Raw genomic sequence first — 14,104 nt, 5'->3', positions numbered from 1 at the left:
AGAAGGCAGCTTCCCATGTTCCTAGCAAATTTTGTATGTTAAAAACAAGCATCCTTTTATTTGTTTGTGTGTGTGGGCAAAGAACTGTATATTCAACTCTAGGGAGTTCCATCTTCATGCCATAAAATAAATTAAGAGATCCATTGCTAACACTTTAAATTTTAAACAAAACTATCAACCCATTATATTTTTATCGTTTGTTTTTGTTTCTGGTTTTTAGAATCTTGCAGCCAGTCCTGAGCCCTAAACACTGGGCACAGTAGAGCTTTAAATAAACAAAACTCCTTTGTGCAGAGTAAGTGCAGCTTTTATAGTTTCTTTTGACATCCGTTACCTTATAAATTCATGCAAAGTCAACGCCTTTGTTCCAGCTCAATACCAATGTATCCAACAAATGTTTACCTTTCCCTTTAAGAAGCTTCCTTAACCCTGCACCACGCCCCAGCAACTACATAAAAACTCAGTTTGCTGCAAATGTTAGGTGCACACCTGTTTGACCATTTGTATACACTGCAGTTGCTAGATGCATTGCAACCACAGGGTTTTATTTAAAACACCCTGTTTTATGTGCGATTTAAAGAACCCTGGCTCTCAGCCAAATACTACACTAGTTTTGGTAGTGGTGTTTATACACAGTTCCTTCTTTTCTAATTTTTAAAGTACAAAATGTTAACGGAAATTATACGTTTTTGTACGTGTTAACAAGAAAAAATTAAATACACACACATGCATAGCTGCACAAACCAAAGGTTGCAAATTATGAGGTTCTGCAGGTTTGGTAGGGATCTCTATTCATATTAGAGCCTGTTTACCCTTGCAAAACTACAGGGTCAGGAAACACTTTAGCAGGGTTGATCATACCGTTAGGCAGAATGAGGCAGCCGCATCAGGTAGCAGCTGCTGGGGGGCAGGAAACAGCAGTGAGGGGTTGGAGGGCAGAGCTCTATTTGCCACATTGCCTGTCCTGTCACCCTCTAAGTTAGTCTACTGCCTTGACATGTGGCGGAGGACACTGGTGTTGAAGTTCAATTCAAGGCCTCTGCCCTGCTCCCATTACGCCCTCTTCCGGGTCTGCAAAAAGCACAGATGTGCACAAGCTTTGAACGCACATAAAATGGTCATTCCCTGTATGTGGAAGTGTGTATGTGTGTGCATGCTCATATGCTTCGTGTTATCCTTTGCCTCAAGCAGCAAAATATACATTGGCCAGACCTGAGCTTAAAAATTAAAGAGTTATCAGATGGGTGATGGGTTTATACACACATACACAGGTACCTGGCAAAGGGAAGATGTTATCTCAAAGCGAGGGCCAAAGGCCCGGCAATGTTAAGAACACAAGAATTGTGTCACAACTGTCCATTCAAAAGAGCCCATCAGAATAAGAGTTATCGACTCCCAACAAAACAAGATGAATGGTGCACTAAAGACCAAAATAAGAACAATTATGCCCCTTCCAAATATTGCCCCTCGCAAGGGTTGCACATGCAGGCTTCTCTGGTGCCACCAGCAAACAAGTCTGGTACCAGGAAGCAGCACAGATGTGCTAATCTTGTGACAAAAGGCTATGAATTTTGTGGGTGGAAAGGGAAAGCATGCAGTTCCTCTAAGGCCGTCTTTCCCAATCTGGTGCCTCCAGATGTCTTGAGCTGATGGAAGGTGTAGTTTAATCAGGGCCGTCTTAGGGAGATCGGCCGCCGTGGCACGACGCTCCCTCCGGCACCCCTGGCGTGCCGCTTCTCCACCGCCTCCCTCCCGCGCTTGCCGCCCCTCGGGAGGGGGGTGGGCAAGCAGGGGATGAGAGGCGTGGCGCTGGAGCGGTGCGGGGCTCTGCGCGCCCTTCCAGTGCTCCCGGGACGGGAGGCGAGGGCGGCCGGCTCGCAGCCCGTCTGGGAGGTGCGCGAGCGGCCAGCCGCCAGCCCGCCCATGGGGGCGAGGGCAGGCTGGGGAGGAGGGTGCCCGGTATGCCTGGGGGGCCGGCGCCCTGGCACGGTGCGCCAGTAGCCCCTATGGATGAGACGGCCCTCAATTTAATCCAAAATATCTGGCGGCACCAGGATAGGGAAGACTATTGAAAGGCCAATTCTCTACTTCCCTATGATTTTTCATGGGTTATATATAATAATAGGGCCAAGGTCAACTATGGAAACAAGATTTTTTATCAAGGATGAGGGACATGTTGCACTAAAATATTCTAAAGCGGTGCTTCTCAACTTGTGATAGTTCACAGTATGGGTCACGTGGTATAGTGCTTTAAAAGATCCACAGCAATCCAAAGATCTAAACAAGCAACTCTGACCACATGGAAGTAGCTTCCCTATGATATGGAAGAGTCCCAGTTGGTTGGATTTTGTATTTACTCATTACCTTTATATAACATGTTTCCTCCAAAGAGCTCAAGGTGTCATACTAGCTCCTCCCCTCCCTATGTTACACAGAGAGTAACTCTACAACAGGCATCCCCAAACTCGGCCCTCCAGCTGTTTTGGGACTACAATTCCCATCAGCACTGACCGCTGGTCCTGTTAGCCAGGGATGATGGGAGCTGCAGTCTCAAAACAGCTGGAGGGCCGAGTTTGGGGGTGCCTGACCTATGAGGTAGGTTCAGCTGAGAGGCAGTGACTGGCTCAAGAGCAGCCTGTGAGCTTCACAGGTGAGTGGGAATTTGAATCTGGGTCTTCCCAGTGCTGGCCCAAGACTCTTAGCAACCACAACACAGAAAAGTCCACGACCTGTGTTATCAGTCTGGCTCATGTGGATGACACATTCGCACATGCCTCAGCACTCTTGAGACTGCACTATATAGGCGTCCATGTTGCTAGGAGTGTCACTGTGCACAGTGAATATGATTCCAGTTACAGGTAGGTAGCCGTGTTGGTCTGCCATAGTCAAAACAAAATATAAAATCAAAAAACCAAAAAATCCTTCCAGTAGCACCTTAGAGACCAACTAAGTTTGTTCTTGGTATGAGCTTTTGTGTGCTCATACCAAGCTCATACCAAGAACAAACTTAGTTGGTCTCTAAGGTGCTACTGGAGGGATTTTTTGATTTTTTGATTTTATATTTTGTAGTGAATATGATGTTATCACTACGAAGACCCCTTCTCCTTCAAAAGCCGCTAGGATAAAATATATTTCGCTTTAAGAAAGTGCTTTTTTCACATTCAACTCCAAGTGGTGCTCTGGTACACTGAGCCTTGAATCTTAATTTCCATAAGAGAGGCCTTTGTATGGGTGAAATTGATTTTAATCTCAAAATTGTGGGAAAAGAGGGAAACGGCCCTGGAACAATGGAGCCAGTTTAAAAAACTATCCTTAAGGGAGGCTATAATTAGAGCTTCCAGCTCTCTGGATTGAGGTAATTGTGGAGTGGGGGGTGGGGGTGGGGAGCCTCCTCCACAGGAGGGAATCCTATCTGCAAATGACTAGGTGAGCGAGAATGCCTTAATGCCCAGATATGGAAACTGCTCACCATGTGATCTTTCAAGCATTATGCCTCACATGAACCTATGGAAGGTAGGAATAGTATTGCAGTGAAGGGTGAGGAACACAAATCAATGGGCGTTTCCTCCCCCCACCCACTACCTGCAACCCCAAATTATTATTACAAGCTAATTCTTGTCAAAATACTTGTGTTATCAGTGCATACCTGTAGTCAGAAATAGTTGATACCTATGAAAATAATGTTCACGAATCGCTGTAAGAAGATGCTACAGCAGAAATGGCAGGCACCTCAACCGCCACAACTGCTGGTGTCAGGGTGACCGAAGGGTAGGAACGTCAGAAGCTTGTCTCATAGGGTCCATCTAGCTCAATATTGCCAACACTGACTTGTCAGCAGCTCCCTCCGATTTCAGATTTTCTCCAGCCCTACCTGGAGAAGCCAAGGATTAAACCTGAGACCTTACGACTGCAAAGCAGATGCTCCTCCATACATTAGCCGCAAAACAGCCCGAGCACTTAAGTAAAACACATTTTTAATGCCCCAACAGTAGCTCAAAAAGAAAGAGATGCTCTGTGCTGCTAACGAGGGAGAAAAGTAATGAAGGAAACAGGGCTGGTGTTAGGGCATGTGCTAAAATGAGGTACCTCCTCCTCTCAGAGCCTCTGGTCCCTCCTCATTCAATCTCCCCCAGGCTTGGCAAGGTCCACTGAGTTCTTCATCAACCCAGTCCCATGGCTGCAACATCCATTTGTTTCTTGCTGTGCATCCCTACTCTGCTTCCTTCCTATGCTCATCTCATGAGGAGATTCAGGTGAACAGCTGAGATCATGACACAGGTGGAGCCATCCAGCAGAGGCTGTGTGGCTGTACTTGCCCAGCTCTGCTTGCCACCCCCTTGCTTGCAAAACACGTCAAAGGATACTAGGAGGAACAAATCTGTAGTCACATCCCTTGGCAATGCGTGTTCAGTGCATGTACATAAACTGCCACCTATGCTCTTCCATCTGAATTCACCTTTAGCAAGCTCTGCCTGTTTGCTGCAGTAGGTAGACAATGCCCAGCCTCACATCAATTCCCAAACCAATAGGGCCTCCTGGCAGGTGCTACAGGACTTGTACTAGGACCTTGGCAGATCATGCACTGGTTCCCTGCTGGTTAGATGGTGGAACTACAGGCAGTTCCTGCTGAAACTTTCAGAGAGCACTCCATAATCCTCTTCACTTGTGATGTCAGGTGATCATAGTGGACCAATCAGGTGGCTCCATGGGGAAAGCATTCCAAAGGTGAGATGCCGCCAATGGAAGCACTCTCTTCCCAGGTGCCACCTTTGCCTCCCTCACTTCAGAGGGTGAGGTCACCTAGAAGACGATCTAACCTTAGTAATGGGCAGGCTAATGTGGCTTGGGGACTCAGGCCCCAAATCATATAGAACATTAATGGAAAGCACTATTACCTTTATTTGTGCTCTAAAAATGGACCAGGAGCCAGTGAGACTGTTGAAACACTGGAAAAATATGTCCGTCTGTCCCCCACATTGCCCTGTTTGTTAGCAGCCTAGCTTGTTAAAGAGCAGGGTTTTGGACTAACTGTGGCTTCTGTCTTCAAAGGCAGCCCAGATAATGCTTCATAGTAGCCTAAACTCTGCTGTGAGGGACTGTGGGACAGTTCAGAGTAAAATCCCACCTGTGTTTCTCAAACCAGGGTAATACTTCATTTTCAACCAACAAAAAACTGTAATGGCAACTGCTTCAGGAAGCAGCCTGCACTGAAAACTTTCTAAGTTTTGTGAGTGGCAATAGGTTACTAAGACTTGGGTTCCTGCAGGATATTTGCTTCATACCATGGAGACCAGGGTCAGGCCGACCTGGGCTGCAACTTAATTGCGCTGATTGAAGTAAAAGGCGTTTCAACGGCAGGCTTGCAATTTCTGGTTAAGACTATTAGCCAGCATTTATCTGCAGGTAGGAATGATCTGAACTGCAACCCTGGAGACAAACACGAGGATGCTGTGAAGCTAGAGTTATCCAGGGAGATGAAATGCACAGAGTAATGATGTCAGGCTGTGAGTTATGTCATGCTTAGATGCTTCAGTAAGAGTACAGCATCCCTCTGTTTCTTGTAATGTTTCCTTTTGCCCTTAGAAATTGCTTTACAGAAGGATGGAAGAAGGCAAGTTATGCACACATCCTAAGGGCTATTTTGTTTGTCCGTTCGTTTTGTAGGAAGCGGGTAATAGTTTAATTTTTTTTCTTTTTTGGTGCAATGTATGCCCAGCACTTGTAAAGGTTCCCTCCTATGTTATTAACATCTTTTCAATAAAATGTTAACATTCTTCTGCAGGCAAACGACTCATGCACAATGGGGGATTTGTCTCACTAAACACAGCAGGATGTACTCTTTCATCAGCAAACATCAATAGGCCAAAATCACTCAGGCTATCAATGAAAGCTTTTCTGAACTCTTCTGCAAATGGACTTCCTTCGCTCAGTATTAAGACAGTCCTTCTGCTCCTAGTGTCACAATGGGCTGTCTTCAACCCTAAGCCCGGAAAATCCCATGTAGAAATGCAAGGACATACCGCATCACGTCTATTTTCCTTATATGCAGTCGTGGCTACTCATACTGAAATGTCAAAGCATTACACTGTCACTGGGTTTTCCCTCCGTTTCCAAACTGTTTTCAGCTGCTTTTATTTACTCTAACAAAACAGACTGCAGCAGCACCAGTTCACCTTTCCTTTCCGTTAAATGGGCCTTCACTGAATCCTCACAATTTGTATCAATAATTACGACACTTTCTTGGATAAAAGGAGCCAAAAATGAAGTAAAAAAGCACTTTTACAGTTCTGGTTTTTTTCACAACCATCGCCCCATCCTTCTCACACACATTTTTATATAAGTTTTGACTAATGTACACAGTTTTGCAAGGAATGTTCCTTAATATAATGCATTTTTGTATGTTTCCCCCACTAATAACTTCATTTTTATGCACATTACCATAAATATTACCAATGCAGTTCTTGTTATGGTAGTGCCCAATCACAAGATTTGAGGAATCTTCCAGAATTCCTTTTACAACTATCAGCTACTTATGGTTTGTTGACCAAATTGATGTATTACCATCATCCATTTTTGTATGAAAAGGTTTACATTTATTTCTCCATAGGATCTGAATATCTGTTCACACAATTTCTACTTTTGTCCTTGCATTGGGGCTGGGGGGAAAACTTTGTCTGACACTCTGAAGAACAGCTACCCATCTGACCTAGTACCTCAGCTGGCGCAATGGGTCAATGCATCTGGCTGTTAACCAGAAGGTTAGTGGTTCGAGTCCACCCTGGGACAGCTGTAGGTTCCTGCACTGCAGGTCCCTTCCAACTCTATGATTCTATACCAGCTGGTTTCCTGGACCCTTGGTGGAAGAGAACATTTCAGCAGCCCTTCAAAATAACATTAAAAAGTTCCCAAGTCAGAATTCCCTCAAATTTCAGTAAAATATCAAAACCAGATATTTCTAAGCTGTGAATCAAGCATGACTACAAATCCTATTTTCTAAGCAGCCCTAATAAGTACAAGTACATTTCAATTAAGTTTGCTAGGGGATGATGTCTTACCTTTGCTTCTTCATTGACATCCCAAGTAAAAGATATGGCATTATAAGCGATTTCTTCTATATTCCCGATTGTATTAAAGCTCTCCTTGTAGTCAGCTGCAAAAAGAGCAGATCACAGATCATTTTGTAAAAATTAGATATTTGTGTTTTTACCCAGGCATGTTTTCACATTCCACATCACTTGAGTTTCATTACTTGTGACTATAATATGTTACACTTAAGTTATGTGTCACCGGTTGACCTTAATTCTTAGATTTCAGGTGTATCTTCTTTTGTTTTAGTGAAGATGCCCTGAACTACATTTCCCCATGATTCCCTGGGAAGGGGGAATGACAATTAACATGATTGCATCGCCTCAGAAATAAGGCCAATTGTGGTCACTGGGAATTGCCAGCCAAGAGTGTGCAAGATTACAGCCAAAAACAGTTTACAGCTGTGGTATAGATAAGCCCCGAGTCCTCAGGTGTCCTTATCTCATTCTGCACACCCAAAATTCATGCATAAATTTCACAGGCAATATTGTATGCAAAAGCACAAAAGACCCACTTATAGCTCTTGGGTGGAAGCTTCTTGCATGACATTAAATGGGACAATGATATCCAGGACAACACATATAGTTAGGTTGTGCTGCTCTGACTCACACTGGACAGCAAGATCTGTTCAGTTTAGGTCACTCCAACTGAGAGTTAAAATGTGACACAAGGTTTAAGAGAAAGGCTGTTTACAGCTGATACATATATAGCCTAGGGGAAAGGGAGGGTATAGTATGACAGCATCTTTTAAATATGTTAAGATTGCCATAAATAAGGGGAAGAGCTATGACTAGTGCCAACAGCTAGGCAAGCTGAATAGCCATGAGGCATCTCTGCTCTGAAAAGCAAAAATGGGTACAATTCTGCTTGAATAGCGAGAGAGAGGTCATGGAGAGGGAAGAGAATGGAAGAGAGAAAATGGCTGATGGCCCACTGCCCGGTTACTCCCAAATTCTGAGCCTATTTCTGGGGGGGGGAATATAAATAATAATAATAATAATAATAATAATAATAATAATAATAATAATAATGGTGGAGATGGGCTGATAGTTCATTGCCCTGAAGCCAGAACAAGGGATAAAAACCAATGTGGGAGGAAGATATAACATGAGCCAAATAACAGGAAAAGCTTCTGAGAAATGCAAGCCTACTGAATCATTGGTTTTCAGTTGACGAGGCAGGACTTACAAGTGAGTTACAACATGATCGAAAGCAGGTCATAATGGCAATGCTACTATCATTATCTTTTGTTTACATATCTAAAAAGGAGAATGGAGAGGAAAACGAGAAACAAGAGGCAACAAGAGTAGAGAAAATGTACATGTAAGCTTGACAAAACTCAAGTGGGTTCTATGATGTAAGTCAACACTAAAGTTATATATGAATTCAGTACAGCACTGCTAAATGCAACGACTGGACCAGGGCTGTCCAATACCAAACTTGCATTCAGTGACCAGGCTGGGGTGATCCAACAGCAAACTGATGGGTCACTAATTGGCTATCCCTGCTCTACAACAAAAACAACTTTCTGGTGCCTGCACTTATTCCCCTACCGGAAACCTCCAACGTTACAAAAAGGCACCAGTGAGCATGGATGCTCATGGGAATGCTTTCTCACTCACCAATGTCAAGGACCCTTTGCTTTGCTGTGTGCTGCCGAGAATGCCAGTATTTCCAATGCTTCAGCTGTTCGTCGCGGTTTTTATCCTCACTGAACACAACCATGATCACACTCTGGAAAGACCACAGAAAAATCTTAAGATGGTTGATGGGCTTGACCAAACATGAATGCTAAGCATGTTAAATCCTTAAACATTTTTTGTCTTGCCATTTGCTCCTGCCTGGAGTACATTTTGCTCCTATTTTTCTGATAGGGAAATAAATAAATAGCTGGACTCTCGTATCCACAGATGTACTAAGGAGGGACTTGCAAGTCTTAATGAAACCACCTTCAACTGTCATTGCATTTGTGACATCGGGCAAGCACAGAGATCTCCCAGAGGCTGCCTCCTGCCTCCTGCATTCACTTATTTTAAAACTGACATTTAAAAAAAAAAAAAAGAACAGAAAATCAGGAACTCAGCCATTGAAGGCTTCTTGAAAAGGTCTTACAGCCCAACTAGACATGTTGTGGGTCACCCTTGAATACAATCACCCATGATTTATTTCTTGAAATAAATATATCCGTGGGGGTAGGTTGAATTCCCCTTGGGAGTTCAGGCACTGGGTGAGGAGAGGTTAACTCCCTCCTCCACACTGTTTTCCCAGTGAAAAATGCCCTATATGGCGCCTGCATGTCTTGTCCCATTCAGCAACTAACAATTTCATGTTTTCATGGGGGAAACAGTGTGTGGGAGGGCAGAGATTTAAACCCTCTCACCCAGTGCTGAAGCACCAAGCTCTTAAAATCCATTTTAAAAATGAAACAGGGAATCCTATGCACATATGTCTCTGGTCACATCTAGTTTGCCTCCCTCTCCTTGCCCTTGAAAGTTCTTTTTAAAGTCAAGATGCTTTTATCATTACTTAGCATTTGTATGCTCAAAGCACTAAGGATCGGCCTTATCCATGCTGCTGCAGCATGGAGGTGCAGAAATCCCACTGGGCCCTGTTACACTTTCTGCCCGAGGCAGGTTTTCCAGCACACCATCAAAACTGATTGTAACCAATGCCCTTGTGCTGACTTTGTTGCTTTCTGTGGATTTTTAAATATCTTGTCTCCTTGTGGTTGTTTTACTGTTTTTTAAATTGTGTTTTTTATTAAAGATTTTCTTGATTCACAAAAGTACGTGCAATGTCTCTTTCGTATTTTTTCCAAGCAACATTTTTACAAATCAGTTTCATTTGCTGATACATGAGGAAGAAAAAAGGGGGAAGAAGTGGGCGGGGTGGGGGGGAGATGGGGGGGTCGGGTTTATATTTTACTTAATGTGTTTCTATTTACTTACTATGTTTCTATTTTACTTAATGTACAGTATGTAGGGTTTGGTGTCAGCATTGTTTGTGCAGGTTCTCTGTTGTTGTTTTACTGTTCAGGACTACATGCTGCCCTAGGAGCTTTTTTAAACTGAAGGATGATCTCGTTCCAATAAATAAACAAATGGGAACGAAGATAACTTAGTAGTCCATTAAACTTTGCTACACAGGTTCTGTTTTTTTAAAGAAAAAAGCAGATCCAACCTGTTTCAGCTAACTGCTTCGTAAGTCTGTTGACAGAAATGAGTGGCCATGCCAAACAAGTGTGTTTGGAGGCAGGGTGAACACAAACAGAGAGAGAGAGAGAGAGAGAGAGAGAGAGAGAGAGAGCGCCATTAGCATATATCACTATTACCAATCTCATAAAGACCAGCCGTACCCTGACTTTGCTGATGGGATGTCTGAAGCATTTGTTGTCTCCAGTCTCGCTCAGAGTTATGGCATAGAACTGCCCTTTGTTTAAGTACGTCATCGGTCCTTCCCCTTGCTTTTGACGCAGGGATTTGGTAGCTTCCAAAGTATAACGGAATGTGCTGCTATGTGAAGAAAGTAAGAACACAACACCAATAGAATTAATAACAAAAGCCACTAAGTTCTAAAACACAGATTTAGGCTTTTATGGAGTCATATAAATGGCCGCAGTTCAAGAACTAGCCTGGCACAGCTAGCCTGGAAATGGGAAATTACAGATTCAGCTCTGCCATCAAGTATGAAGCTCAGTTGGTGGCCTTGAACAAGCCGCCATTCCCTCTCAGCCTAATTTACCACACAGGGATGCAAGGCTAAGAAGAACAATTCCAAGCCCCTTGGAGGAAGGAGAGGTGTGGGCAGAATAAAAGTGAAACAAAAATAAACAAAAGGTCTAGGTAACTGCCATGGCATTTACGTCAGAGCCTGTAATGTTGTCATAATGGCATTGTTGGAGGAATTTATTGGCCACAAAGCAAACACAGCACACACCCATCCCTAGGGTGATTTATTATTACATTCCGTATTTTTACATAGATAGTGTTTAGTTTATTTTATAAAGGAAGGTGGGGGGAATTGTTTGTTTGTTTGCAGATTTATAAGCTGCTTCCCAACAAATGTTTCTGAAGCAGCGCACCACTAAACACACACACAGCAAAAATAAGTATATACGTGATAATCTAAGAAGCATTGTGAGTTGCTGCCATTCAGTGTAGACAATATGGAGCAAAATGGTCCAATGGCCTGACTCAGAATAAGGCAGATTCCTATATTCCTATGGTTTCAACGGAAATTTTACTATTTACTATGGATATTTAAAACAAAATCAAAAATTCTTTCCAGTAGCACCTTAGAGACCAACTGAGTTTGTTCCTGGTATGAGCTTTCGTGTGCATGCACACTTCTTCAGATACGAAGATTCGCAGACCAACACGGCTACCCACCTGTATATGGATATTTACTATGGGTAATTTATTTACACTCCTGTTTTCAATAGGAATGCCTGGGCTTCTTGCCATACTACTGTGTTGTCTCTTTTACAGAAGCCAAAGTGGGCATTATTATATATAGGGCTGCAGGAGTCCAGTGAATGCAGAATATTACGCAACTGAATCAAAACTTTCTGTCTTTTTAGTACTGCATTTCCTAGAAACCAGCTTGCATGACGTTTGATCACCAACAGGCAACATGCTGCTACTGGCTGGAGAGGAACAAGGAACTGCGGCCGCAAGCCATGGGAGGTGACCCCTAACAATTCTCCCCCACAGTGACTTGCTGTCGCTCCTGCTAGGACAGAAATTGAGCTTTGAACAAATGCTGCAGCTACAGGAAAAGGAGCACGCAAAAACTGCTACCCCAAGGTGTCAGAGAGTCAAAAAGGTAATAAGCAGCCTGCTGGTGCTACAAAGGTTTGTGGCAGGCCCAGAGCTAAGGTGACATATAGTGGCAAGCGGTGCGAGATTCCAGTGTTTGTGCTTCCTTTTGGAACCGTGGCACAGAGGAGAATTGTGGTGTCTTTATTTAAGCCTTGGGACCTAAATACCTAAAGGAGTGTCTCCATCCATACTAAAAGAACCATGTGTTAAGATCATCATGGGAGGCCCTGCTACTTATGCTGCAGCCAATGCAGATCTTCTAATTTGGGGAAAGGCTTTCTCTGTAGCGCTGCCCTACCTATGCAATGCCCTCCCCTCAAGAGATGCAGCAGGTGCCAACTTTTCTGAACTCACCAGAAGCCTAAGGGCTCCTGGTCTGCCCATGCCTTTGTAGGGGTTTAGTACTGGGTCAGTTGACAAGCAGCTTTATTCTGTACTAATCTGTTCTATATGTGTCAATGTTTGATGTTTTAGCCGCCCTGTTTTATGAGACTTATTGATGTGGTTTTACCTATTTTTGTGCCCCGCCCTTGGATAGCTGTGTGGTGATGAACAGCGGATGAGAAATACTTTCAAGCAAACCAACAAACCAGCTCTTAAAAGTAACACAATTGATTTGCTGAAAACTGACACTTGATTTTCACTTGCTTTTTGTGAGGCCTTCCCTTTCTCAAATAATAATAATAATAATAATAATAATAATAATAATAAATTATTTGTACCCCGCCCATCTGGCTGGTTCTCCCCAGCCACTCTGGGCGGCTTCCACCAAACATTAAAATACATTTAAAATATCACAGTTTAAAAACTTCCCTAAACAGGGCTGCCTTCAGGTATTTTCTGAATGTCAGGTAGTTGTTTATTCCCTTGACTTCTGATGGGATAAAAGTATAATAAAATAAAAGTATTCAGTTTTAATGCTTTAACGGAAACAATAATTCAGGAAGGTTTGGAGTACAAATTCCTAAAATCTTTTTCTACTTAAACATAAGAGCTTCAGTCATAGTGCTTGGAGCATAAGCCAGGACAGGGTTAGGCAACAGCAAATTTGGCTGCTATTTGTGAACAGACTTTTCTGGCAATGTTCTTAAAACTCAAAATATACCTGACCAAAATTGTAATCTCTTTCCTAAAGCACAAGGGAATTTTTTTCCATCCCACTGATTGTGCCCTAGAGTAGGAGGAATTATACAGAGCAATTCCAAATTTATATTATTTTACTCTTACCTGGCTGTAAGGTCTAAGAAGCCAGTGTCATTCAAAATCAGCAGAAATGATCCCTCTAATCTTAGTGGGTGTTGGATTCAAACTTTGCTCCTTTTTTAAAGTGAATAATTCGTTTTTGTCTAGGAAAGTACTAAACTGTAAGGCTTTAAACCTTTTGCCTCGCTGTGTTAGGGTTCTTTGAAGATGAAGGTTTTATGGCCAATGGGGTGGGGGAATAATTCCCTCATAATCAGCTTCATGTTGCGTTGGTGAAGTATGAAAGGTTATCCTTACATTGCTACATTGCTCATGTTAGCATGACCAACCAGAATGCTTTCCTAAGGCACATTTCACACACACCCTTTTTTAAAGTTTATTGTTCTAGCCCAGGCTTCCTCAACCTCGGCCCTCCAAATGTTTTTGGCCTATAACTCCCATGATCCCTAGCTAGCAGGACCAGTGGTCAGGGATGATGGGAACTGTAGTCTCAAAACATCTGGAGGGCTGAGGTTGAGGAAGCCTGTTCCAGTCACAAAGGTCTGACCTGCCTGATCATCACCCTTCTCCCTGACGGGGTGATGTCTGGCTGTGAAAGAGCTTTGCAGGATACACACCTGTGAATAATGCACCCACTGTTCTTATTTTGGCATTTATTTGCTTAGGCATTTTAAGCATCCATCATTATTGTTTTCCCCCCACTTTGTTGTTTTTAACTGCCTCTGTTGTCGAAAAGCTCATTTTATGGTTGTTCATCTACACGTCGGTTGCTTATTTTAAGCTGTGCCATGCACTGCAATCTAGACTGCAGAAAGAAGGGCTGTAGATATTTTAAATAAATAAATATTAAGTGCACCGGTGATGGCCACTGTCACCACATAGACTTGAGAAATGAAAGAGCAAGAGCTTTAATAATGCCACATTTTCAGCATTATTTATACTAACTGTGCCTTGAAGGACATGTGTACCAAATTTCGGCCTCCTACTCGTTGAGA

General features: G+C 43.1%; 1 protein-coding gene across 3 annotated transcripts in view; it reads right to left on the bottom strand.

The window, feature by feature from the left end:
- GRHL2 (grainyhead like transcription factor 2) overlaps window positions 1–14,104 on the bottom strand; it is a 72,573-nt gene that overhangs the window by 37,083 nt on the left and 21,386 nt on the right. For 2 of the 3 annotated variants that reach the window (XM_033155681.1, XM_033155682.1), the window contains exons 6-8: window positions 10,442–10,598; window positions 8,709–8,820; window positions 7,056–7,150 (exon numbers count right to left, since the gene is read on the bottom strand). In XM_033155681.1, the coding sequence (XP_033011572.1) occupies window positions 7,056–7,150; window positions 8,709–8,820; window positions 10,442–10,598 (364 nt within the window). The remainder of the gene's footprint in view (window positions 1–7,055; window positions 7,151–8,708; window positions 8,821–10,441; window positions 10,599–14,104) is intronic. The other variant, XM_033155683.1, reaches the window with a different exon arrangement.

Source organism: Lacerta agilis, chromosome 7, assembly GCF_009819535.1.
Source record: "Lacerta agilis isolate rLacAgi1 chromosome 7, rLacAgi1.pri, whole genome shotgun sequence".
NCBI lineage: Eukaryota > Metazoa > Chordata > Lepidosauria > Squamata > Lacertidae > Lacerta > Lacerta agilis.
Note: the sequence above shows the minus strand (reverse complement) of the source record. Positions and strands in the feature narration are given on the sequence as shown.